This window comes from Dreissena polymorpha, unplaced genomic scaffold, assembly GCF_020536995.1.
Source record: "Dreissena polymorpha isolate Duluth1 unplaced genomic scaffold, UMN_Dpol_1.0 chrUn004, whole genome shotgun sequence".
NCBI classification, from domain to species: Eukaryota; Metazoa; Mollusca; class Bivalvia; order Myida; family Dreissenidae; genus Dreissena; species Dreissena polymorpha.
In genome coordinates this window covers 494545-521826 of record NW_026273318.1, presented here as the reverse complement: position 1 = coordinate 521826, position 27282 = coordinate 494545, and the positions used below count along the sequence as shown (strand labels likewise).

The 27282-nt window shown below is 35.8% G+C and overlaps 1 protein-coding gene across 2 annotated transcripts; it reads right to left on the bottom strand.

The window, feature by feature from the left end:
- Positions 1 to 371: 371 nt before the first annotated feature.
- Positions 372 to 26489, bottom strand: LOC127863281 (ubiquitin carboxyl-terminal hydrolase 1-like). 2 transcript variants are annotated; one of them, XM_052402691.1, is made up of 11 exons: positions 26406 to 26489; positions 20412 to 20554; positions 18016 to 18359; positions 16987 to 17120; positions 15558 to 15626; positions 13399 to 13502; positions 9223 to 10909; positions 7544 to 7661; positions 6637 to 6835; positions 4606 to 4710; positions 372 to 1668 (listed from the first exon to the last, which is right to left on the bottom strand). In XM_052402691.1, exons 2-11 carry the CDS (start codon positions 20540 to 20542, stop codon positions 1185 to 1187), a joined length of 3375 nt encoding a protein of 1124 aa, XP_052258651.1. In that variant the 5' UTR covers positions 20543 to 20554; positions 26406 to 26489; the 3' UTR covers positions 372 to 1184. The 2 variants fall into 2 exon arrangements, with proteins under 2 accessions (XP_052258651.1, XP_052258652.1); XM_052402692.1 differs by having other exon boundaries at positions 26357 to 26464.
- Between the last annotated feature and the right edge of the window lie 793 nt (positions 26490 to 27282).

Genomic DNA, 27282 nt, shown 5'->3' with positions numbered 1-27282 from the left:
GTTAGATATTGTCTACATAAACATTCTATGTTTGATCAAGATAGGCTGAAAACCAACAGCCTATAGAATGCTTACAGCAGAAGTTGGTGCAGCAGACCTCGTGCCAGACAAATGGTGATCATAATATGTCACCTTGAGCACTTATCCATCACCACAGCGGGATACCATTCCCATTTCAAAGGGGTAAATTAATTTGGGGAGTGGGCAGGAGAGACTGAAGGATTAAACTAGGCTTTTTAACAGATAGATTTAGGTTTTTGTTTTGTATTAATATTTTGTGAGTGCATTCTCATAAATTTTTTTTAGCAAATTTTATTTAAACTATTTGCACTACTTTATTGGCATTTTATGGTAATCAACAAAAAGCAAAGTATACAGTTATTTTTTATTGTGTTAGTAACATAGATGAACAAACAACAAATAAAAAGAATTTCAAAATAAGCCATCTTGCTACATTTTCAGTATAAAGAGACATCGAGACACATATAATAGTTTCATAAACAAATATATGCACCAACAATTACCATCACTAATGTGCTTCATTGAAAATTGTCTTTAATTGACCAAAGTAGTGGCCACGGCCAATATTTGAACACCTTCAGTTTTGATTAATAGGCCCATTTGAACATTGTCTTTATTGATTCTTTGACAAATTTGAACAAGTTTGTTTCAATAAAACAAATTTACTAGGTACCACATACAAACAAAACATACAATTTGCAATAATTAACCTTTGATAGTCAATTAAAATATAATTGAATTTCTTTTATTCCATTTTCGAAACTATTTCAAACCATATTAATAATTGGAATACAATGTATATAAATTTATACTTCACATGTATACATGGTTAAGTAAGAAATCATTTTGAACACAATTAATAAACAAATTTTTAATCAAGACTAGAAATGTATCGATTTTTTACATAAAAGTAAAATTTGTATACATTCATGAGTAAGTTACAAAAATCCATAACATATGTATTTGTTAAATTTTATGAAAACTCAGCTCTTCAGTATATTGTATCTATATATCTAAACATCAGAGTCCCAATCAGTGAAACCTGTAGGAGACTTAAATCTCCTAGACAGCAATGACTTCGTTTATACAAGAGTCTAACTGAAATGTGTGCATACTAACCCTCGATTATGTATATAATGTTAAGAAAAACAAAAAAACTATGATCAACATAGGGTTGCCTTGTGGTAGAACAAAATATAAGGCGTCCCAAGAAGGGCGCCTGAGTTTCCAGACAGCAATTCCTCAAACTCCTGACTATCAAACACTCGTATCGTCTCATCATCACATTCAAACCACTCTGAACTGAATGCTGGCGTTGGAACAAGAGTTTCTTCTACATTTATTTTTGTCTTTTTGGGTACTATGTTTTCAAATGCCTTCACTTTAGTATTTGTGACAACATTATCAGTAAATCTTGCGGGCAGTTTGGTAGTTACACCAGCCTTCTTTCTTGTCATAGCTCCTTTCAAACAAACACTGGTATCAGGCTTGTCCATCACGGTAATGATATTGCCATGTATCACTTTCACCGACTCGCAATTGTTCTTAGATGTTTTCGTTTTTGATGGAAGGGCTCGAACGTACGACAGGTAATGGCCGGATGTTAAGCTGGCTCCTGAATGTGTCACAATTCCATAGAGTTTGTATCTAAAATGAAACAACGGATAACATGTAACATCATTGAAAACTTCAAAGCAAAATAGAAGACTCAGTGAAAGAAGATAATCTCCTCAAAACATGGCCCGACCAACAGCTATATCCAGTAAATTTGGTAAGGTCCGGCCAATCATTCTACTTTATAGGATTGTCAGGTTACTTTTTTTGAAGAGAACAAATTTGTTGGTTTGTCAATATTTGTTAATGGCTCTGCAAGTTTAGAGTTTTGTAAAAAATAGTGATAGTGTCCTTATACACGTGCATTTCCTTTCCAAACCTCTTTCTCCGGATACAATTTTAAGAGGGTACCTGATTATACTATTTACGGTGCGTTTCCCTGTCACAAATGTGAATTCAATATGGCGGAAAATAAACAAGATATGACGTTGCTCAGCGAAAATTATAAATAACAATCGAATAAATTACGAAAATCATGTAATAGGGATAGATTAATGAAAACTGGTGTCATTCAACAATTGAGAAAATGTTTTGGATACAAATAACACATTTTTCTTTGAAAGTTATTAATTGAATGTGATACAACTATAGGGGTCATTTACTGTCAAACGCCAATGAAAGAGAGGAGTATCAAGCCAACTGGTCCCTAGGTTCAAAAGTTATTGATCAGAAACAATTTTCACTCTTAGTGTGACAGTGACCTTGACCTAGTGACCCCAATTTCAATAAAGGTAATCTACTGGCAAAGGCCAATCCACATGGGAAGTAACCAAGCCAATTCGTCAATCCATTCACAAGTTATCAGAAACAAACTGGTCTACAGACAGACAGTCTAACCAACAACCAGCAAAACAATAATTATATACCCCCTCTTCTTCAAAGGGGGGCATAATTACAGTTTATTCTGTAGCCGGTAGATCCTTAAAGAAGCAGAGGTCTTGTATATTTCCCAGTTTACAGGACCTACTGTTTAACAAGTTGTATTTGACTGGAAAGATTTTTAACTTAAGGTATCTTTAAGTTTATGCTATTTATCTCCAATAAAGTACACTATATAAATTAATAACGACAATATTTGAACAGTTGCAAACATTATGTTGAACTGTTTTGCACATAGTATTGAAATTGTTTAGTACATAGAATACCATTTATATATTCAACTTATTAACTGTACAACCGTTAAATAATGTTGATTACCAGTATTAACTTCATTAAAACTCTTAACTTTTCACTGCAGCAGCTTCAACTTTCAAAAGTTAATTTTTGTTTTTAACATTTAATCATTAAGCTGCATTATGCAAAAATGGGTTCTATACCATATGTGGTCAGCTGTGCATTTGCATAGTCTGGTCAAGAGGTAACATGACCAATAATGAGACCACCACACTTTCAGTCTTTGTGTGACTTCATAGTGGACAGGGTAGCTCCAGCCCAGATTGGGTAAATGTGCAGGCTGGTCTGGAGCTACATTAGCTGCAAACTAGAGCTTTATCACAGACGTGACGTATACCCCCACATACCGCATTGACACAGACTATTTTGCATGGTGTCTTCACAAAACAAGAGAATCTAATTTATGGCGATTTTTAAGAATTATTATGCCATTATCATTTATAGCCATTTTGACCTTTGAACTCTTGAATTCTCTCACATGACACCGTCACACGCCATCCAATGACTGTGAACAAAATTAATGTACAGAGTCATTTTAAAATCTCGCAATGAATGACATAGTTATGGCCCAGACAAGATCATTTATTGCCATTTTTGAACTTTGAACTAAAAGTGTGACCTTGACCTTAGAGATATTGACGTAATTCTTTCGCGTGACACACCGTCCTGTGATAGATATCAAAAGAGCCAAATGATTTTTAAATCTCACAATATATGACATAGTAATAGCCCTGACAAGCTGATTAATGGCCATTTTTGACCTTTGAGCTCAGTGTGACCTTGACCTTGGAGATATCAACGTAATTCTTTTGCACGACACACCGTCTAATGATGGTGAACAAATCTGCCAAATGATTTTAAAATCTCACAATGAACTATATAGTTATAGCCTGGACAAGCTTATTTATGGCCATTTTTGACCTTTGAAGTCAAAGTGTAACCTTTACCTTGAAGATATAAACGTAATTCTTTTGCACGACATACCGTCCAATGATGGTGAACATATGTGCCAAATGATTTTAAAATCTCACAATGAACGACATAGTTATGGCCCGGACATGCTCATTTATGGCCATTTTTGACCTTTGAACTTTAAGTGTGACCTGGACCTTGGAGACATCAACATAATTCTTTTGAGCAACATACCGTCCAATGATGGTGAACAGATGTGCCAAATGATATTAAAATCTTACAATCAATGACATAGTTATGGCCTGGACAAGCTCATTTATGATCGTTGAACTCAAAGTGTGACCGTGACGATATCGACGTAATTCTTTCGCGCGACACAGCGTCCAATAATGGTGAACAAATTTACCAAATGATTTTAAAATCTCACAATAAATGACAAAGTAATGGCCTGGAAAAGCATTTGACCTTTGAACTCCAAGTGTGACCTTGACCTTTGAGATATCGACGTACTTTTTTCACACGACACACCAGCCCATGATGGTGAACAAATGTACCAAGTCATTTTAGAATCTAACGATAAATGACATAGTTATGGCCCGTACAAACTTTCAGTTTAAAACACACTAAGTGACCCCATGACCTAGTCTTTGACCTGGCACGACCCATATTCAAACTATATCTAAACATCATCTAGATACAACTTCTGACCAAGTTTGGTGAAGATCAGATGAAATTTCAGGACAGACCGACAGACTGACCGACCGACGGACCGGCAAAGTGACTCCTATATAGCCCCCATTACCAATGGTAATGGGGGTATAACAATTACCAATGGTAATGGGGGTATAACAAATAAGACCTCACAAGGCTCAATTGATAACTTACGTGTGATCTGGTCGAAGACAGGCAGTTGAGCACTTATAGCGAAGACAGGGTAGAACCAATGGTATGTTGATACTGTCATTGATCTTGAACAGGGAACCAGGCCTTCTGGAATGTGAGAACCAAATGTAGGTCAATTATGGTATTGATGTTTAACAGGGAACAGGGTTTTTTATTAGGCTTTTTCCCACTGCTGTGCTTTAGCTTCAAAATCAGTGTTGTCGCAATGCTTGATTTTTTGATTATAGTTATTCAGCACTTGAAATTTTCACAAGCGCTTGCAAAGCTCTAAACCAATTGTAATTGGTATTCTGCTAACAACCATCAAGTCTCTAACACACTATGCAGCTTTTTGCATATAGGAGCTTATGCACGACAGGAGTGAGATTAATGGGTAGCTTCAAAATCAGGGTTGGCACCAATCGACCGCCCCCGGTTTTTACCGGTTAAAACCGCCCCGGTCAATACTCCCGAAGTGGTCATTACTGGTCAATACTGGTCGATTGAACTTAACCCCTAATTTTGAATAATATTCCATGCCTAATTAAACAATATTGATAATATAAATTAAACAGACATGTTGCCAATAATGTCTTAAGCTATTAATACCCACTATTTTATACCTGTTCATGCAATTTGTAGGCAAATCTCTAAAAAAAAATTCAAATTAGTCAAAGGTGGTCAATTGGATTTTTCTGGTCGATTGACCTTTTTTTTCAATTCTAATGAATTATGAATGCTCAGATAATTCTGTGCTTGATTCAACAAGAACCTGTCAATTAGTCAATTACTGTGTATGAATTATTCCTTATGCCCCACTGTCCCCACAGTCTTCTCACCTATACAGGTTGGGGCACCCAAAACTGATAATAGGGCCTAAAATGGAACCTTTTTTACATGACCCTTACTTGTCATGTATTCTTGCATAGATTTCTTTAAATACTTTTTAAAGAAAATAGTCAAAAACCTTTTATTTTCCATTGATATAAAAATGAAAAACATAATAAGAAATAATAATTAATAGAAAAAAATAATTGAAGAGTTGTCAAAATCAAGAACTTTGATTGCGTATTCATTTGAATACCAATAGAACTTTTAAATATGAAAGGAAAAAAACCCTCTTGATACAGAAAGGAGACAAGTTAGAAGTAACTATTTAATAATAGCAAGTAATCTCCTTTTGTGTGAGTGATATAAAATAGCCTAAGGGCAGATTTTTCCTTATTGTCAATATCAGAGACATAACACTGCATGCATTTTATTACCAATTAAGGCTTAGGGGCCAGAATTATGGCCCTAGAAAACACAAGAGTTCTGTTTGTCCATCTGCTTATCAAATAGATATATCAATAGATAAGTGAAATGCTATGGTACCTACAATAGTAATAATACTTTAGTAACAGATGTGATACACTGAGATAAAGATATTGCCTTAGTCCTTATGTATTTGAGGCTGTTTCCATAAATAATAAAGAAGTAACTTTTTACAGCTTTCAAGATTTTTTTTACAATAAATAACTTAAAAAAAAAGTTTATCAATTACAGAATAATTATTGATTTTATATAAAATAGCTCCTTTGTGATGTTTAAATGCTACAATTTTCAATCGACCAGTATTGACCAGTAATGACCAATAATGACCAGTATTTTTACCGGTTTTAACCAGGTATTGACCATCGGCCCGGTCAATACTCAATTGACCGGTCAAATATGCCAACCCTGTTCAAAATTAAATAAAAGATTGGTGGGGCTTTTTGCACCTTTATTGTACATCAAAATCAGGCTTTTGTAGTGCTTAAAACAATAACCAGAGTTCCCCATCATCTAAGTGACAAATTGATATAATAATGTCACCCTTGACAACGTCTTCTGCTCTATAATCTTATCAGCCAATCATGGCTCAAGCAGCCAAACACACACTTTTCATATTGAGGTGTTTAAATAAATAAAGGTTTTCAAGAATTTTTATTTTTTTTATTTTAAAGTCATCTTTTAGAAAATTGAAAAAGGTAAATCCTCCTTTATGAGACTTACTTTGCCTCTGATGAGAACCTCTTCAAATGGAGAGACAGAATGTTGGGCAGCACATCATAGTGAATGGAGCGCTCAGCCTCTGTGTACGTGTTGCACTTCTCACAGCGGTATTTGTTGTCCTGCTGTAACTTCTCCACCTCCGTCGACGCCTCTATAAGGTCAAGAAGGCTGTGGGTGGGCGGCATAGCTTCCTGACCACCTTCAATTGGGTGAATTTAAATTGTTTTACTAAATGTCTATCATGAAATTAAGCAATAATGTAATGTCAATCAGAGTTCAAGAGCTTTTTTGTGGCATGCAAGTCACAAACAATATACAAAGCATACCAACCGACTAATTTTCACAAAATGGGTTAACATATTTTCACAAAAGGGGTTATTCTGCACTTTTTTAGGCTCAACTTAGTCCTTTATGCAACTTTTCCATTTTTAAGTCTGTCTAAATCCCTAATCGTCACAATAATAAAAATATACGTACTTTTTAACGCAAGCAATTTACTAAATGACACAGGTCTTGAAACACACACATATTATAATGGGTCTTTTGAAAAGTGTAACAAATAAATAAATAAAAATTTCAATCATCGACAAAATTAGATAATAGATATAAGATATAAGTGAGAAATGTTCTAATTCAAGACAATTATTTGCGTATGCGTTTCCGTCCGTGTCTAGACTATATCAATAATTGACACGCTGGTGCTAACTGGAGTGCATTTATTATTCAAATAAGGCATTCCTAGTCTGAGAATACCAGCCATTGGCAAGGGAAAATGTTTGTGTCCATGAACAATACCCAGAATTTTATTGCATCTTTTCGTAAAAGCATTTGTTAAAAAACACCTTATTACACATTACAGAGAATTCTAAAACATTTGAATTTTCAAACAAATTACAACTCTACTTACCATCAGAGTCTGTATCCAAGGTTTCAATACGGACAGGCACACTGATATCATGGAAATCTTCATTTCTCTCCCAAGATGTCTCACACACAAGACACTGTGTGCGCAGCATCATTGTTCCCTGAAAAACACAATTACTGACCAACTTATTAGCATGTAACAAACATGCCATAAACATGACAGAAAATGTGCTGCTAAAAACAGGGACTGAGGGGTTGGCATACATTTTGCTATTCTAATGAAATTTGCAGTATATTACCAGAACTTTCAAACAGTTATTGCAATCCATTAGTATGATCAGATGGCAATTTGCTGATGAATTAATTCTGATCTGAATTTGCTCAGATATTCTGCTATGTGCAGCCATTTAAATCTCTAAAGCAAAAGTAAAATGGCTACCGGTACCATGGTGAATTTATGTAACGAGAGTTGTAATTATAGCGTTTTTATGTAATACTGTAAAAACAAGTTATAAAGCCCACAAATTGTGACTATACATGTATTACACATGCAGTTATCATCCCAACAAAAAAAGTAAGATAAAATAATATCAAATATAAATAATGAAGCTTTCTAATCCTTTGTTCAGAAAAAAAAGAAAACCATAGTGAAGTCATATGCAAGCACTATTTTCTGTCCATCAGTTACCGGTTAGTAATTAAACAAGCATAGGCAGAACAATTGAAACATGCTACATGTACATGTACTTATGAATTTGTGAATTGTACCAAAAAAAAAGAACAATAAAAGGCAAAACTAAAACATTTACAAACAAGAAACCGTCGGAGACGGGTGATGCTCCCCAAAGTTTTTTTTGTAACAATATTGCACTATATATTCAGATAAAAGGAAACGTCTTCAGGGGCATAACTTTAGACAAAATAATACGATGGATGGTTTAGCAACTTAAAAATTTCAAAGGGTCATAACTCTCTAATTACATCATCTAACGAGAACCCACTTATAACATGCACATCTCCTCAAGGTAGTTAAGCTTCCCATAAAGCTTTATTTAAGTCCAGTCATTAGTTGGGGAGAAAAAACCCTGACAAAAATTGCACTATATGTAGTTTATAGAAAATTTCAAAGGGCCATAACTCTGTGAAAAATCATCCGACCATATCCTGCTGATAATATGCACATTTCCCGTTGCTAGTGAAGCTTCCCATAAAGTTTCATTGAATTCCCATGATAAGTTGCTGAGAAATAGCTCGGACAAAAATTGCACCATATGAACAATGGAAAATTTCAAAGGGCCATATCTTTGTGAAAAATCATCCGACCAGAACTGGCTGATAATATGCACATCTCCTTTTGTTAGTGAAGCTCCCATAAAGTTTCATAGAATTCCGGTTATTAGTTGCTGAGCAATGGCTCTGACAAGAATTGCACTCTATGTACAGTTAATGAAAAATTTCAAAGGGCCAAAACTCTGTGAAAAATCATCCGTCCAGAACCCGCTGATAATATGCACATCTCCTTTTGGTGATGAAGCTTTCCATAAAGTTTCATTGAATTCCGGTGATTAGTTGCTGAGAAATAGCCCGGACAAAAATTGTGCACGGACGGACGGACACATGAACGGACAGACAAAGCGGCGACTATATGCTCCCCCCAAAATAAATTTTGGGGGTGCATAAAAAGTTTTTGATTAAACTGCTCATTCAAATGACTTGATATACCTGAAAATTCCTCTCCACCATGTCAAATTTTGACCTGCTTTTCACTGGAGAGTTGAGCATTTCAGTGATGGCTCTTTTCAAATCCTCATCATTGTTAATATTCTCCATCATGGAATCGGATCGAAGCTTTAAATAGTTATTGGAATCCTTACGATTGCCACTTTTCATGGGACTCATTTGGCTGTCTGCATATGCAGCACTGACTGACTTGCCACTGCCAGTCAAAACATGATCACAATTTTCAAGTTTCACAATGGGATTAAGTGTAATATGAGGAACAAAATGGTCAGGTTTAGGGTCAGATTTAAGGATACAATCCTTCACTTCTGTAGGATATGTTTTCTCTGTGTCCTTAGAGTTCACATACTCTGTTTCAGTTTCTTGTTTAATGTGAACATCCTTTTCTGTAGTTCTGTTGTCATCATTTAAATCACCGTGGCAATAACCTTCAGCACATGATGCATTGTGACTAACATTTACCGAATTTTCATGTTTATTACCAAGTTTACAGGTGGAATTTATGGAAAAGTCCAATTTAAACTTTGCTGACTGAACCATGGCATGAGACTTGGATGAAAGGGCAAGTTTTGACAAAGGGAGCTTATCACAGCCTCTGACAAAGTCTGACTTTGTTTTTCTCGGTGACCGTCTTGGCGAACTACGTATAAGTTTCTCTTTCTTTTTCTGCATAACAATATCTTCATCATCCGAGTCAGACTGCGAGTTATCTTTGGGAGCTAAAGTATTTAGAAACACAGAAAAGGCATCTTGGAATGACCTTTGATCACCATTTTCAGTTTTAAAAGTATCTTTATTAGAATCAAAAGAATTTTCAACAGCTTCTTTTACACGTTTCTCAGATTCAAGTGCAATCTTTGCACACTTTTTTTCTTCACTGATAACTGCTTGTTCCAATTCCTTCATTTCTTCAAAGAGATCATCTGAGGTCTTCTTGACAACAGCTCCCCTCATTCCTAATCGCCTTTTTGCGTAGGTCCTGACTGAAAAATCTTCTGCAGGGTGACTCAATTTATCCACATCTGCTGTACATCTATCTTCTTTTTTTGTCACACCATTTTGTGACTTTTCTCTATCTCTCTTATTGCTTGCTGTTATATCATATGGTTTTGCTCTTCTGCTTTTTCTTGCTTCCTTGGTTTTTTGCTTATTAGCTACAGGACCAAGATTATTTTCTTGACTATCTTTGTCAGTATTACCAATCTCAATGCCTTGTTTCATATCTACACCATTCTGGGCATGTGGTTCTAAGCTTGCACTTGGAAGGCTCATTTCACCTACCACTTCATCAATTATCCCAGCAGTGTCTGCCTCATGTGGCATCTGTATGGCCTTGGTCGGAGATTTCACAGCTTTGATTTCTTTCTCAGGCTTAACAAACAAATTCACTTTCACTTTGTCCACTTCAAGGCCATTACTTAAGCAGTCTTTGTGATCAACACTTGTATCTTCTGGCTTTGTTAAAGCCTTTCTTCTGTCTATGTCTCTTGCTAGATCTAAAAACCTTTGCATCACAGGGTTTGCATGTATATTTGGAGAAAACTTGCTGGGCAGCAGCGAATAAAACTTTTGGACTTCTTTCTCAGCATCTTGAAGATAGCACTGAATACATCTCAGGAATTCCTGTGCATCATGCTGCATGTATCCCTCATACATCGGATTCAGTTCTCTAAGAACAAACATAAGAACCAAATGTTTTGTATGCACTTACACTTTTGGCATGATATTTATATATATAAACATCATCTAAGTTAAATAATTTAACATATTTCTTTCTTGATTTGGGGAATGGTCATGACGTTCCATTGCAAGGAAAAACTATCGACAGAACTGAAAAAGGGGAATAAATTTCCCCAAAGATTGAAAGTTTGGAATTTTTCTTATCATTTTAAAGAAATTCTCTTAGGGGAACAGGCTTTTCTCTAGGGGGAAGATGTTATATAAAGCCCTTTCTCAAGAAGGAAAAAATCTCTGCCTGGTATAACCAATCACAAAAGGATTTTTTTTTCAATTTTATTAAGCGTTTTTCCTCTATATAAAGTTAGTACCGTAAATCGGCACCATTCCCAATGCAACAATTTTTCCCAATTTAAAAATGAAAATTCCCAATTCAAATAAAAAATTCCCAATTGGCAGAAAAAAAATCGTTGATGTTTACTTTTTTGTTTTACCGCGAAAATTGAGTAAAACTAAGATCAGTGCTTGTTAACCAACAGGGGAAGTAACCGCAGAAAGTGCATTTTATACATAGATGGTGACATCACTACGTTATTGTCACTATGACTGGTGTGACACAATGCAAAAAGTGTTGATGACAATTTATCGATTAGTTCCCGTTGTCTCAATACTCCTGCACTCGATAAGGGGAATCTTAATAAAACGCAACACATTTTTGCGAATTACCAGCGTCGCATAATTTGAAGTAATTAGTATTATCGCAAGAAAATAAACAAAAAAGCGGTCGAACAAGGTAGGGCTTCACTGGTGCAGATTCATATCCATGTACGTCAACACCACAAGTACTAGATATTACATTAAATGCTATTCCCGAGGTTGCAAGCAGCGTACCCTTGTCAGAGTCAGGCAGATGTTGTTGATGCTTCGATGATCAATTTTTATATCGTTGATTTTTTCATAAGTTTGTTAATTGCATTGTGAGTTTAATTTGCAAAAAAGGACAAGCTTTTAATTTAAATGTACCTCTGACTAAATTGTTCTACTGGGTTTTATGATTTAATTGTATGCAGTTATAGTAATGTATTCTGTTGCACCTGTTTTGCAGAAAGAAAACGTATGTTTTGATGAAGTTGAAGATTGTGATATTTCAAGTATTTTACTTTATGATAAATTGAGCAAGCAGACCATGTTTGAACAATTGAATTCATGTGTTCTCTGCAGTTAAAAGTTGAATTATTCTGAAATCTGGTAATTCCTTTTGTAAGGTCTGTGCTGCTGAACTTTTGTAAGACACATGTTTGTGAAGTGGAATAGCTGTTGCTCCAAATAGAGATTATAATCAAGCTTAGTTTGGTAGATACCGGGAAGTTGAAATTAAAAATTTGATTTTAATTTCATTTGTTGCAGACTTCACTTGGATAAATACTTTTGCTGTTTATAACACATCTTGATTATTCAATATATTACATGTATGCAATTGATGTCACATAACATGCACAATCCCTGATTGCTCAGATGTTTTTAAATATCTATTAAACATATATAGATATTACATACAATTCTGATATTAAAGATTTAAGATCTTAATCAATGTTACATAGCAGTGTTTACTTTTGATTTCTAAATTTGAAGTATGAATTCAAAAACAGGAATGTCATATAATTTGACTGGGTGGCAAATGCAAGTATGTTATTCTGTCCATATATTATTATTCAATGATAAATATAAAATAAACCAGAAATCATACGTTTTTTAAAGGTTAAGCATATCCTTTTTGAAGATATGAGCATAATTAATAAATTTTCCAATTTTGATGAAAACGACGCTTATTTTCCCAATTTGACCGTTGCCGGCACCATTCCCAAAGCAAAGTGGTGAGGAAAAACGCTGTCATTCCAATAGTGCATAATCTGCAAGTGAACAAATTACATGAGCACTGAAACTGAACATTTCAAGCAAAAATGCATGTAGATGAATATTTTAATTTGTTTGTGCAGTACCGGTAAATACCAATTATTTGAGACCCATAATTCCAAATCAGAAGATTTCAATAAGCAAATTTTCCCAATTTCAGTTTTTTTCGCGCTAATTTTTCCAAATTGGTATGGAACTGGTAGTGGTACTTTGCCCAATTGGGGAACAAAATCCCTGACTTGTAAGTTTTTGATAAAAGCAACTTATTTTACTAACCTGAAAACCAACACACCACTCCTGATTAAATGCTTCAGAAAACCTCCTGTACCTGACTACTATAAAATGAGCTTGTTCTGAGAAAACTGGCTCAGGCTTGTCAGAAACTACACTTTCTGCTTTTTTTATATTTTTTTGTTAAAAGAAAGTTTCTCCTTGGAAAAAAAAAACAGTTAACAGCATACTGCACAGTTAACAGCATACTGCACAAGGTAATCTGGGAAAACACTTTACGCACATGCATTTAGCCCAGTTTTCAAGAAACCATGCTTAATTAAACAACCCCCGTACCTGATAATTGACAGCACCTTGACTGGCCTCACTGCCATGGACATGACATCGTCGGAAGCCACCTCCTCATACTTGTCCTCCAAGGCAGACTGGTCACGGTACATCTGGCAACACAGTTAGTACTTTAAACCTATTTTTTAAAGCTTGATTTCATTGAAAACCTACAGCTCATTAAAACATTCTTGAGCATGCTTCCTGGGTAGAATCATTACCTAATGTCTTTAAAGGATATCTAAAGAACGCTCAGAGCCTCTTACATTGAGGATCAAACCCATGACCTCCAGGTTGCTAGGTGGACACCATATCCACTACACCATGACAACATGGCCAGAGAGATAACACCCTCAGTGCTTTATAACAATACAAGCGATATCAGAAGACCCATACTCATTTGAAAACTCATAAATTATGAAAAATGTGTGCATTTTCCCCAACAAATAAAACAAGGAACAAAATTGTCACAAAACAAGGTTTTCATTGTGAAAAAAGTCTGATAAAGGGAGACAACTCAAACTGAACTTTTGAAATGAACAAACAAAATTAACCCCCTTTGTAAGTTTGTTTCAAAATAAATCTTTTTTTAGTCATGGCGACCTTGACATTGGAGATATTGACGTGATTCTTTCGTGCGACACACCGTCTTATGATGGTGAACAAATGAATATAAAATCTCACAATGAATGACATAGTAATGACCCAGACAAGCTGATTTATGGCCATTTTTGACCTTTTAACTCAAAGTGTGACCTTGACCTTGGAGATATCGACGTAATTCTTTCGCGTGACACACCGTCTAATGAAGGCGAACAAATGTGCCAAAATGATTTTAAAATCTCACAATTAACGACAAAGTTATGGCCTGGACAAGCTTGTTCCGCCCGCCCGCCAGCTGACATTAGCCAATCTTTTCCTGCTGAAAACCTGGTTAAAAATCAAGTAAATTTTACAGTGTTTATTAAATAAAGAAACTGTTCTGGAGAAAATAACCGATAAGCTGCAATAGTCAAACCCCAGTCCCAAACACACATAAACTATGTTAAATTTAAGATACTTATAAACTTTGTCAGAATATGCAACAAAGCCATATTCTATAAATACATCTTGATATCTTACCAATGTATATAGAACAATGTAACAAAAACAACCATTTTTTATAATTAACAAGGGCTGTTTGTAAAACATGCATGCCCCCCATAATGGGCTGTCCGTTGTAGTGGCAGCATGACCTCAAAATCAATAGGGGTCATCTGCGAGTCATGATCAATGTACCTATGAAGTGTCATGATCCTAGGCAAAAGCGTTCTTGAGTTATCATCCAGAAACAATTTTACTGTTTCAGGTCACCGTGACCTTTGACCTAGTGACCTGAAAATCAATTTGGGTCATCTGCGAGTCATGATCAATGTACCTATGAAGTGTCATGATCCTAGGCAAAAGCGTTCTTGAGTTATCATCCGGAAACAATTTTACTGTTTCGGGTCACCGTTCCCTTGACCTTTGACCTAGTGACCTGAAAATCAATATGGGTCAACTGCGAGTCATGATCAATGTACCTATAAAGTTTCATGATCCTAGGCGTAAGCGTTCTTGAGTTATCATCCGGAAACAATTTAACTATTTCGGGTCACCGTGACCTCGACCTTTGACCTAGTGACCTGAAAATCAATATGGGTCATCTGCGAGTCATGATCAATCTACCCATAAAGTTTCATAATCCTAGGCGTAAGCGTTCTTGCGTTATCATCCGGAAACCATTTAATTATTTCGGGTCACCGTGACCTTGACCTTTGACCTCAAACTAAATAGGGGTCATCTGGGAGTCATGATCTATCTACCTATGAAGTTTCATGATCCTAGGCCTAAGCTTCTTGAGTTATCATCCGGAAACCATCTGGTGGACGGATATACAGACAGACTGACAGGTGCAAAACAATAAACCCCCTCTTCTTCGAAGGGGGGAATAATAAAGTGTTAAGTTACACGGTAATAAATCATAGCAACTTATTTCATAATCACAAAAGAATGATTAAACTTGTGGTGTAGATCTTTATATAACAAGTGTAAGCTCTCAGTTTTACAATATTCTTTACACTGGAGTTGTACTTATAAGAAACTAATTATTTTGTTGAATATGTTCAAGCTATTTCAATTGCACTTACCCTGTAAATATTTTTCACAAGTGTCCAGCAGAGCTTTGTGGTTTTATCATCAACACATGCATCTTCATTCTAACAACAGAAATATCAAATTCATCAAATTAAATTGATTACAAGAGATGTTTTCACCCCAACACTACATGCATCCAAGGATCAACAAAGGGAATTGTCAAGAGATGTTTAAATATTGCATGATCCTGTGACCTTTTACTTTGACCAGTTGACCTACACATTGATAGGAGTCTATCATCCTTCATGACTAAGAAGTATAATAATTAATATGGTCCTAGATTTTTTCTTTAGTTTTTTAGATATTCTGTGTTAAGATTCTATTTCGAACAACAGGGCCTTAAAGGCCCAAAGTCGCTCACCTGAAATACAAAGCAACTGACCTGTTCTGTGCAGCACAAGATATGATTAGAACAAATGTAACTTTTAGAGTGCTTACAATGTTTAATTATATAATAGCCATATAAGGATAGATTCCCCGACCCTGGCAGCCATGTTTTTCATGCAACCGGAATAATTCGAACTCGTCCAAGCCTTCATTGGGGCAAATCTTCTGACCTTATTTCATGATGATTGGACAATAAATTAGGCCTCTAAGAGTGTTAACAAGGTTTTACTAAAGCCATATACATGTATAGCCATATAAGAAAGAATGCCTCGCCCCCTAGTGGCCATGTTTTCCAACAGACCAGCACGGTTTTCAAACTCGTCCAAGATATCAAGATATCATTACAACATAATTATGTTCTGCCCAAGTTTCATGAAGATTGGGACTATAAATGTGACTTAAAGAGTGTTAACAAATTTTTTATATAGCCATATAAGGAAAAATGCCCCGCCCCTGATGGCCATGTTTTTCAACCAAAAGGAACCATTTTTCAAACTCATTTAATATATTATTGGGACAAATCTGCTGATCAAGTTTCATGAAGATTGGACAATAAATGTGGTCTCTAGAGTGTTAACAAGGTTTTACTGAACCCATACATAGCCATATCAGAAAAAACGCACTGCCCCCTGGCGGCCATGTTTTTCATCCGACCGGAACCATTTTCAAACTTGTCCAAGATATCATTGTGACAAATCTTCTGACCAACTTTCATGATGATCAGACAATAAATGTGGCCTCTAGAGTGTTAACAAGATTTTTATATAGCCATGTTTTTCAACCAACCGGAACCATTTTTGAAATCATCCAATATATCATTGGCACAAATCTTCTTACTATGAAGATCGGACAATAAATGTGGTCTCTAGAGTGTTAACAAGGCAAATGTTGACACAGCACGCCACACAACGCACGACAGACAAAAAGCTGTCACAAAAGCTCTCAATCAGCACATTGTGCTCTGTTGGGCCAATAAAAATACAATGTTAACTATAATTCTAAGTAAAATATAAATCAATTTTGAAAATAGCAAACCTCCTCATTGCCTCTATTTTTCTTGATGATTTTTTCAGAGGCTACAACGTCCTGGTATAGAACAGCCAGGTTGTCAAGGAAACCAGGGGTGAACCGGAGCACCTGCATCACACTGTTCATGAAACAGGTGTTACCTGAAAAAAATCAAGGGCAAAATGACCTTCATTCGCACCAAAGTTGAATACAATTACAGAAGAAATTTGAGGCTTACATTCATTCTATATGTGTTAAAATTCCAACAAATAACAGGCTTGTAATTATAAATTGAGCAGCAATCGAAAAAGCTTTTTCTATCATAAAATAACAAGCCAGACTTAGTGTTAACAAGCAAATTCATTGAATTGATATCCGATATCCGATGGCATACGATGCTATTTGGCGTGCATCATCCTCTCATCCATATATATACTCATACCAAAGTTTCAATGAAATCCCCCAAAGCACTTCCAAGATATGGCTCCGGACACAAAAAAGCATTTTTTCAAGATACAAAGGGCCACAACTCCGTTATTGACAGATGGTTTACAATGCCATTTGGCGTGCATCATCCTCTTATCCATATTTATACTCAAACCAAGTTTCAATGAAATCCGCCAAAGCAATTACAAGATATGGCTCCGGACACAAAATTGCCGGACTGAAAGATGGACGGACGGACAACGCCAAAACAATATCCCTCCGCCTATGGCGAGGGATAATAAAAACACTTGTGAATGTTTGAAACATGAAAACACACAGAAAAACGGGTCTTTTACACCTCTTTTATAAAAAAGGTGCACAACAACAAGTAATTCAAAAATGCATGATGAGAAATTTATTGTTTTACATTTTCCATTTTATTTTAATGGACAGTGGAACAATACCTTTCATTTCAACAGAACTTTCCTAAGTTCCCTATTCCATTCGACTGACTTAATTTCTCATTTCCTACCATTCATTTAAAGTTAAAAACTTACCAAAGTTCTCATTTCCTTTCACTTCAAAAGAACTTACATAGGTCTCTTTTCATTTCCCTACAAATAAACTTACCTAAGTTCTCCAATGACGCCACAGCTGGTACCCTGTTCTCACTTGCACCTGAGGAGGAACCAGTCACGTCAGAGGTGGAAGTCTCTGATGCAGAGCTGCTCGACCCAACTGCACTTGAACTTGCTGCTGAATGACAGGTCGCTAAAGAGCTACTCTCATGACAGGATGTCCCTGACTGACTTGAGGAACCAGTCTCATTTACTGAAGTATTGGATCCTGTGAAGCCAGAACTGGTGGTGGAGCCAGACTCAGCGCAAGTGGTAGACAGAGAACCAGAGCAGGAACTGGTATTGGTTTCAGTTGCGCAGCTGCTTATACTTGTGTCAGTAGACGAGGAACTGGCACTAAAATAAGTAGGCAAACATAGGTATATACCAAAATTTACTTTTTTAAAATCAGGTACAGGGCTCACCATTAAAGGTAGTCCGACTGTCCAGGACAACCAAATTGTTAGTCCGGACAAGTAAATAAAGAATTTGCTGGTCCGATGGGACAAGTGGTCATTATAATTGCATAACTTTGAAAAAATGCCTTTAAAGCAATTATTTCTGTGGAGATATCACTCAACTTTTCCGAGTATATTTTGTATACGTTTAATCGTCGAAGCCCGAGATATTCTGATAGTTCAATGTGATACATGTACTACACAGTACTGTTCACAAGGGAAGCAACCCTTAACATTTTTTCTTTGCCAAGATAACAAGAATAATCTCCCTTGTAAAGAATATGCATTTTACGACACCGGTACACACCGATCTTACAGACAATTAACGTAGTGACGTCCCAGGTTTTTTTTGGGGTTGTGGGGGATGGGGCCTTTAGCCCTTTTGTGGGGTAAATTTTACGCACCATTTTCTACTTTGGGGGGAAATACTTACTCTCTCATTATAACATTTGTACATGTTTGCACTATATTCATTGCTTTTTTTCATAATTTAGTACGTTTAACAAGATTAAATTAAAATAGAATTGAGATATTATAATCATGAGACACCTCTTTCTATTAAAAAAAAAAAAAAAAAATTTTTTAGGGGAATTTTTTGGACCGGAAAGGGGAAAAAAACAGCCTAGTTTGGTAGGGGAGGACGCCGATATTCGGCGTCGGTTATATAAGGTAAAAAAAACCTGCATCCTCTCTATGTATAGAATGATTTTGTTTTTTTTAAATATTAGTTAATTCAGGGGACAAAAATATTTATAAATTGCACTCGTCCTGCAGGACAAGTGCATTAAAATTTTCACTCGTCCTGCAAACACATGCACTTGTCCTTCAAATATGTGTGAAAGAAAGATTGCAAAGGACTGATATGACTAACAATGTTTCCTATATCACTGCTAAAATGCTGCTTACTTAGTTATTCATGCCAGCTGATCACAGAAGAAATGTTAACTTACTTTATTTATGAGGAACACAAAATAAATAAATGAAGACAAATTTGTTTTTTCCTTTTTCTAATGCTTGCGTGCTTTCCATTTCGGATGGTTGAACATTGCTCCTGCCCCCTTTAAAGAACGCTTGTACGTCAGACATTTTTCAGATGAAATTCAGACTGGTTGAAAACGGTACTTCGCAGTAAAATAATTCTTTAAAAAAATCAATACTTACAGTGAATGAAGTCAGATTCAAATGATTTTATTTTATGAAAAAGAGTCTTACTGGTCAGAAAATATATATTTTAACATCAGCTTTTTTTCACTCGTCCTGTAGGACGAGAGCTTTAGGGAAATTAACTCGTCCTTTCAAGATTTCACTCGTCAATACGAGCGGACGAGTGGAATTTTTGTCCCCTGTAATTACTGTACATATACATCACTTTTAACATTTTCTGTTTGATGTTAGCAACGCACAAGTTTTTGTCAGGTACATGGTATTATGGCTTTGTATAACGTTTACAAATCAATAATCTTGAGATTTCCTGTTATTCTAGTCACTTTTTTGTATTGAAATTGCCTACAATTATGTTTACATGTATTTTGAATGATTCAAGTCTTTATGATTTGAGCATTTTGTACTATTATTTCATTATTTTGCAAAGTACTGAGCAGAATAAGATATAATGGTCAGGACAAGTTGCTTTTTGGTCAGGACAAGTGAAATTATTGTCTTCTTGTCCGACTGGACAAGTGCTTTCAAAAGTTAATGTCGAGCCCTGAGGTAAGACATTTATTCCTCACTGTTTGGATCAATCAAGTGTATTTGTAATGTCCAATCCTCAAAACTTGGAAGCCCTAAGGAAAGCCCTAAGGGTTGTAAGTTAATTAAACAGAACAAAGTAAACAGCATGTTTTCTATTAAAATTTAAGTACATTGTAATGTGCTTGTTTCACCATATAACAGTGCCGATCAATTTACAAAACACCATCATGTGAGTATGTAAATTTGCACTATTGGATACCTATTCTTAGGAAATTGGTTGGCATTGTTGTTGGCATCTTGATTGCTATCTTTGATTGCTGTTTTATTTCTGCTGGATTTCAACGAGAGTCTCTGGCGTTTCTTTGAGGGTTCATCAGTGGCTACCCCCATCTTTGATGAGATCTGAAATTATACATTTGTTAAAATTTTGAGATGTTTAAAGTAGCGATGAGTTTACAGAAGACATAATGTCATAATTTCCAACTGTTATCTTTAGTAAGTGCCCTAGTGGCCAAACATGATATTAATTCTGCAGGTGTTTATAAAATAAGTCAGAACAAAGTCAAAATTTGAGAACAATTATGACCGTAATTATGTATACCGGTAAATAAATACATAAGACTTTAACTCAATTTGAAAATATGTTATTTTCCTCATGATTAAGCATGTTAATTAATAGCCAAGTATGCGTATACTAGGATTAGTAATTTGGTATCCGAATATTCAATAATGAACAATGGCATGTGTCCATTGGTCACAGATGCCCACACTTTCTGCTTTTATTTAAAAGCTAAACAAGTGTCACAAACAAAATGTTTATGACCAAATGTGACCTTGACCACTGCAAAAATGAGACAGATGACACATACTAGTCTATTATGGTTGTCATTAATGGTGCAATATTTTCAAATTGCATGATTAGGACTTTTTTTCTTTATATAAGCGAATGGCTGTGGACAACCAATTTACAATTTCATCATCCATTTTTAAATGTTAAAAATATGACTATTTTGGCTAAAAACTGTCAAAAACCTTTAAGCAGCCATTTAAATAATCCTGTAAGCAACAGTAACAGTTCACAAATCAAAATATGCAAAAAATTATCACTGTGTTTAAAAACTATATGAGCACAAGATTTTGCAATTTTGAAAGTTCAATTTACATTCTATGATCCTTGTTTAGGCCAAAAAAAAAAATAGTCTTGGTTCAGGGAACCCGACCGACCCTATTTTTTGCCCCCGACCCTAACGATTTTTTTGGTCCATGGAATAAAATCTGATGGCGAAAATGCTAAAATCTCGTAAAATTTCATTGAAAACAGCCACCAATTAAACCTGGATTGGTTTTCTATATTTTTCTCTTTGTTTCAATGAAAGTGTTCGCAATTTGAACAGTGAACAATAACCGGTCTGCACGTGTATACGAGACATCGCTTGACCTTATTGTTATTGAAGTGCGCATGCTAGCTGGCCAATCAACATTGAGCTCGCTTACACATGAAATGACGTTGTTAAATGAAATGTAAAAATGGGTGGAGCTATGGAGTAATATTCGGTCATTCATGCGCAGACACTGTGCACTTTGAATACACAGTTAATATTGTCGTCTGCAAACAAAATAGCGGCCGGTCGCAAATGTCGTATTATTAAAGATTAAAAATGAAAAGAAGCGTGACAATATTTTCATTATTTCCAAGCTGTCTATTGATCTGAATTTAAAAGTGATAATTAAATAATTAGTTCTATGTCAATGATGTTACAACTTTCTGCCAATTTCCGATCGAAATGAAAAGATGATAATTAATTAATTTGTTTGTTTTACTCGCACACTATGCTAACTGACAGCAGCGTATTTTAATCAAATAAAAATGTGAAAAACACGCGCGGTTTAATTTTAATTAACATTTCAAATTTTTTACACATAGGAAGAGTCATTCATCTACACTACTATAAAAATGGAAGTAACCACTTTGTCTCTAAAGTCGCTAACATGGCGTCTTTAACCTTAAAGCGTTGTTGGACGAAAAAGAGTCATAACAAAAAAAATAATTAAAACACAAAACACTAGAACATTCAAAGAGTCATGGAAACTTGACAACAATTGGCTTCGCTTTGATAATGAATCAAAATCAATGTACTGTGACGCCCTTAGCCTGTACAAACCAATAGCAACATTCAAATTTATGTACACTGCTCACTTCCTGTGCGATGCGCTCAAACCCATTGCCATTTTATCAAAAAATGTACCAGAAGAAAGACTTGTGCTATTCTGAGGTTACCCTCCTTTTGACAGCCACTATTCAGACTCTTGAGCCCCTGTCGGAGACTAGGTCAGGTCTCATGATGAAAAAAATTCTGAAGGTCACACCCCAAACACCAGAGACTGATAAAGATGGCTTGTTCACTTTTGAATATGAAGGTCACACTATCACAGACAGACAAAGAAAAAATGGTTGGCTAAAAGAAATTTTGGGCCAGCGCTAGCCCTGAAGAAGTGCATAAAGAGCTAGGAATATTGAATAATATACAACGACTAAATACCACATGTGCAATATTAATCATTTGGTCAGTGTTTAAACAATCATGGGTGCATTAACTGACCCTTTTTCACCCTGAAATCAGTCGACTGGTAAAAAAAATAAATAAATAAATAAAAAACCTACCTACCTTCCTACATTTTTCTGGCCATGTTCCCTGAACCAAGACTATTTTTTTTTTTGGCCTTATTCTTACTTCAAAACATGGCTTAACAAGGGTACGAAACTTTGTGTACGAATGTGAATAGTTGTGTTGATTTATTCATAAACAATTTTTCCCTGTTGTCCTAAACTTAATCATGATCAAGTTTGGATAAACAGTTGTTATATACAAAATACTGGTTATAATTGAAAGGAGAAACCAGCAGTATGCAAGTAAAAAAGTAACTTTTAAATAATGTAATATATTTGCAATTAAATTCTGTCAACGATGTTGCCAGCAAGTTGTATATTTCCTACTATTAACAATGGATATGCTTGGTTTTAATCAGGAAAATGCAGTTTATGCGATATAATGGTGACATATGTCTTTTAATAATAACACTCTGAATTTTGTCCTCCGGATTACAGTCCAGCAAAATTTAGTGGTGACTACCTTTTTAAGCCAGCAAATCTCCATGAGCTTAGTTTCTTGTTAAGCTTATGGACTTGATCCAGAAATAGTCACTATGAAGCGTTTTGTTTTTTTTAATCGGGTTCCGGTATTTGGCCCCACTGGGAAACAGCATATATTTTTCCCAAATAGAACCTAAAAAATCCCAATGAATGTTTCATTATTTTTTTTAATCTCAACATTTTGTTCATCTCCCATCCAGCTATATAAGTTCAACCTTAGTAAATATAATACTACAAACACTTGTATTCTCTATCTTGAATTTGTTTTTTTCCAAAACAGTAACAACACTAATTTTCCAATTTCAAACGCGGCAAATTATACCAATCCAAAAAGGACCCGGCCCAATTCCATAATCATGTAAAAATACTGCTATGATCATTATCCCCACGCTTTTTGAAAAAAAGGTGGGGATATTGTGGTGATCTCCGCCGTCCGTCCGTCCGTCTGTCTGTCCTGGCCACTATCTCCTCCTACACTAAAAGCACTAGAACCTTGAAATTTACACACATGGTAGCTATGAGCATATGTGCGACCCTGCACTATTTGGAATTTTGATCTGACGTCACCCCTGGGTCAAAAGTTATAGGGGTTGGGGTGGGGCCGCGTCAGAAATTATCACTCATTTTTTTAGGTTATTTTACATTTACTTCTTTATTTCTACACCGATTCACTTCAAATTGATACTGGACCTCACCTATGACAATACGGTCAATCTCAACCATGCATGGCCCCATTCCCAACCCTGGGGCGCCCCGCCCACATAGGCCACACCCACCAAAAATTTCCATTTACTATAATTTTTTCATTTCTACACGGATTCACTTCAAATTGATACTGAACTTTTGTTATGACATTAGGGTCAATCTCAACTATGCATGGCCCCAATCCCAACCCTGGGGCGCCCGCCCACATAGGCCACACCCACCAAAAAATTCCATTTACTATAATTTTTTCATTTCTACACGGATTCACTTCAAATTGATACTGAACTTCTCTTATGACATTAGGGTCAATCTCAACTATGCATGGCCCCATAACCAACCCTGGGGCCCCGCCCACATAGACCACACCCACCCAAAATTGCCTTTACTATAATTTCTTCATTTCTACACCGATTCACTTCAAATTGATATTGAACTTCTCTTATGACAATACAGTCAATCTCAACTATGCATGGCCCCATTACCAACCCTGGGGCGCCCCGCCCACATAGACCACACCCACCCAAAATTGCCTTTTACTATAATTTCTTCATTTCTACACCGATTCACTTCAAATTGATACTGAACCTCTCTTATGACAATACGGTCAATCTCAACTATGCATGGCACAATTACCAACCCTGGGGCGCCCTGCCCACATATGTCACACCCACCCAAAATTGCCTTTTACTATAACTTCTTCATTTCTACACCAATTCACTTCAAATTGATACTGAACTTTTGTTATGACATTAGGGTCAATCTCAACTATGCATGGCCCCAATCCCAACCCTGGGGCGCCCGCCCACATAGGCCACACCCACCAAAAAATTCCATTTACTATAATTTTTTCATTTCTACACGGATTCACTTCAAATTGATACTGAACTTCTCTTATGACATTAGGGTCAATCTCAACTATGCATGGCCCCATAACCAACCCTGGGGCCCCGCCCACATAGACCACACCCACCCAAAATTGCCTTTACTATAATTTCTTCATTTCTACACCGATTCACTTCAAATTGATATTGAACTTCTCTTATGACAATACAGTCAATCTCAACTATGCATGGCCCCATTACCAACCCTGGGGCGCCCCGCCCACATAGACCACACCCACCCAAAATTGCCTTTTACTATAATTTCTTCATTTCTACACCGATTCACTTCAAATTGATACTGAACCTCTCTTATGACAATACGGTCAATCTCAACTATGCATGGCACAATTACCAACCCTGGGGCGCCCTGCCCACATATGTCACACCCACCCAAAATTGCCTTTTACTATAACTTCTTCATTTCTACACCAATTCACTTCTAATTGATGATGAACTTCTCTTATGACAATACGGTCAATCTCAGCTATGCATGGCCCCATTACCAACCCTGGGGCACACCTAGGTCAAACATTCGGCGTGGGGATACGCGTCGGCCTCTGCCGCGCCATTTCTAGTTTCAGGCTTGTCAACCATTCTGTAAATGTTTGAGGGAGATACTCTGCAAAGTTAATCTAACAAATGTCATTATTTTGTTTTTAATTGCTACAAAATGTATTGAAAGTGGTTAGATAATATAGTCTTATGATTTTAGTTACAGTTTACCCATTGGAGTGTTGTTGATTGAAGACAGCGATTTTTTTGTCCTATTGGGAAAAGTACCCATACCGGTACTATTGGGAAAAAATGAGCAGTGAAAACCTAAAAAATGGGAAAAATCGAGTGGTGAAAACCTTGAAATTGGGAAAAATCACGTCATGAAATCTTCAAATCGGAAAATCTGTATTTGATTTTTTGCTAATAGAAATAAATACCTTAAAATTGAGAATAACTAATGTGTTTTTGAAGTTTATTTATGGCTTTCCTTAATTGGTAAAGAATGACGTCTGTTAAGTTATGCACACTAAATCTTTGCGCACAACAGTGATTGTGTTTATGAAGGGGTGCATTTGTACTCCCAGCGCCCCCATAGCAAAAATTATCGAAGTTTCTAGGGGTGCGTTTATATGGACTAGATTCCCGGCGTAGCGTTTCTTTGGAAAATCTGGTTTCCATTTGCAACACCAAGCCACCAGGAGGGTCAATAACTTGGAGTTGGATTTGCAACTAAATTAATACGACATAAAATTATCACCATTCACCACTACTCCTATAAATATGAGGTCGATTTACATCGACGGTAAGCGGGGTAGCTTACGTCTAATTATTTGGACTACATTCACCACCGAATGTCAAATTGTGTCAGTTTTAGTAAAACTCGTTTACGAATGCAAGATCACATGTAGAGCTATGCATATATAGTAGCTCAATGATACTCGCCACTATATAACACCTAGATATTCATATCACCTTTCATAAATTTAAGAAATCTTTTCTACAATTGAATTTGAAAACTCACACGCTGGGCTTTAATTTTCAGAACATTTTAACTTCCCGCCGGTAACAGTTACTTCCCCTTCAACCAACGAAGTGTAGAATGCGGATCAAAAATATCTACATCGGTATCACGCTTTTCAACCCCAAGATTTATCGGCCTAGTCCGAAAATTTAGGTCGGTTCAGCCCACAGGTGGTTAGCGTTTTTGCTAATAGTAATAAATACCTTAAAATTGAGAATAACTAATGTGTTTTTAAAGTTTATTTATCGCTTTCCTTTATTGGTAAAGAACAACGTCTGTTAAGTAATGCACACTAAATCTTTGCGCACAACAGTGATTGGCGTGTGGCTATAATAATAATTAGTGAAAACATCATTTTGAATGATAAATAATCATATTATAACGAAAAATTAACTTTTCAGAAAAAAATCACTATAAAATATATATATATATAAACGGGGTGCATCGTTTTAAACAGCCATTACTTCATCAATTGTGCAGCGATTTTCACGATCTTGGTCTTATTAAACGCAGAAATAAATTTCCTTTCTGGAAATGTACATGTTTTGCAATATTTTTACAAATACTGGGTCAACTTTTAAGAAATAACACGATACACAACTCTTGATCAAGTTGGTGGATTTTCTATCATTGTGTTTTGTAATGTTGTGTATTGAAACATATTTAAGTCTGCAAATATCAGTATTCATTTCAAATCCAGTAATTCACACCATTTTCTGTTATAATTTTTAAAATTTTATTACACAATTTCTTCATGATTTATTAAATCCACTATAATACCGCTAGAATGGTCCTATTTAAAATAAAAATGTTTTGAAATGTTATGTTTTTTTTTTGTTTTGTTTTTTTACAAAAATTGTACTCAATTCAAGTCCAC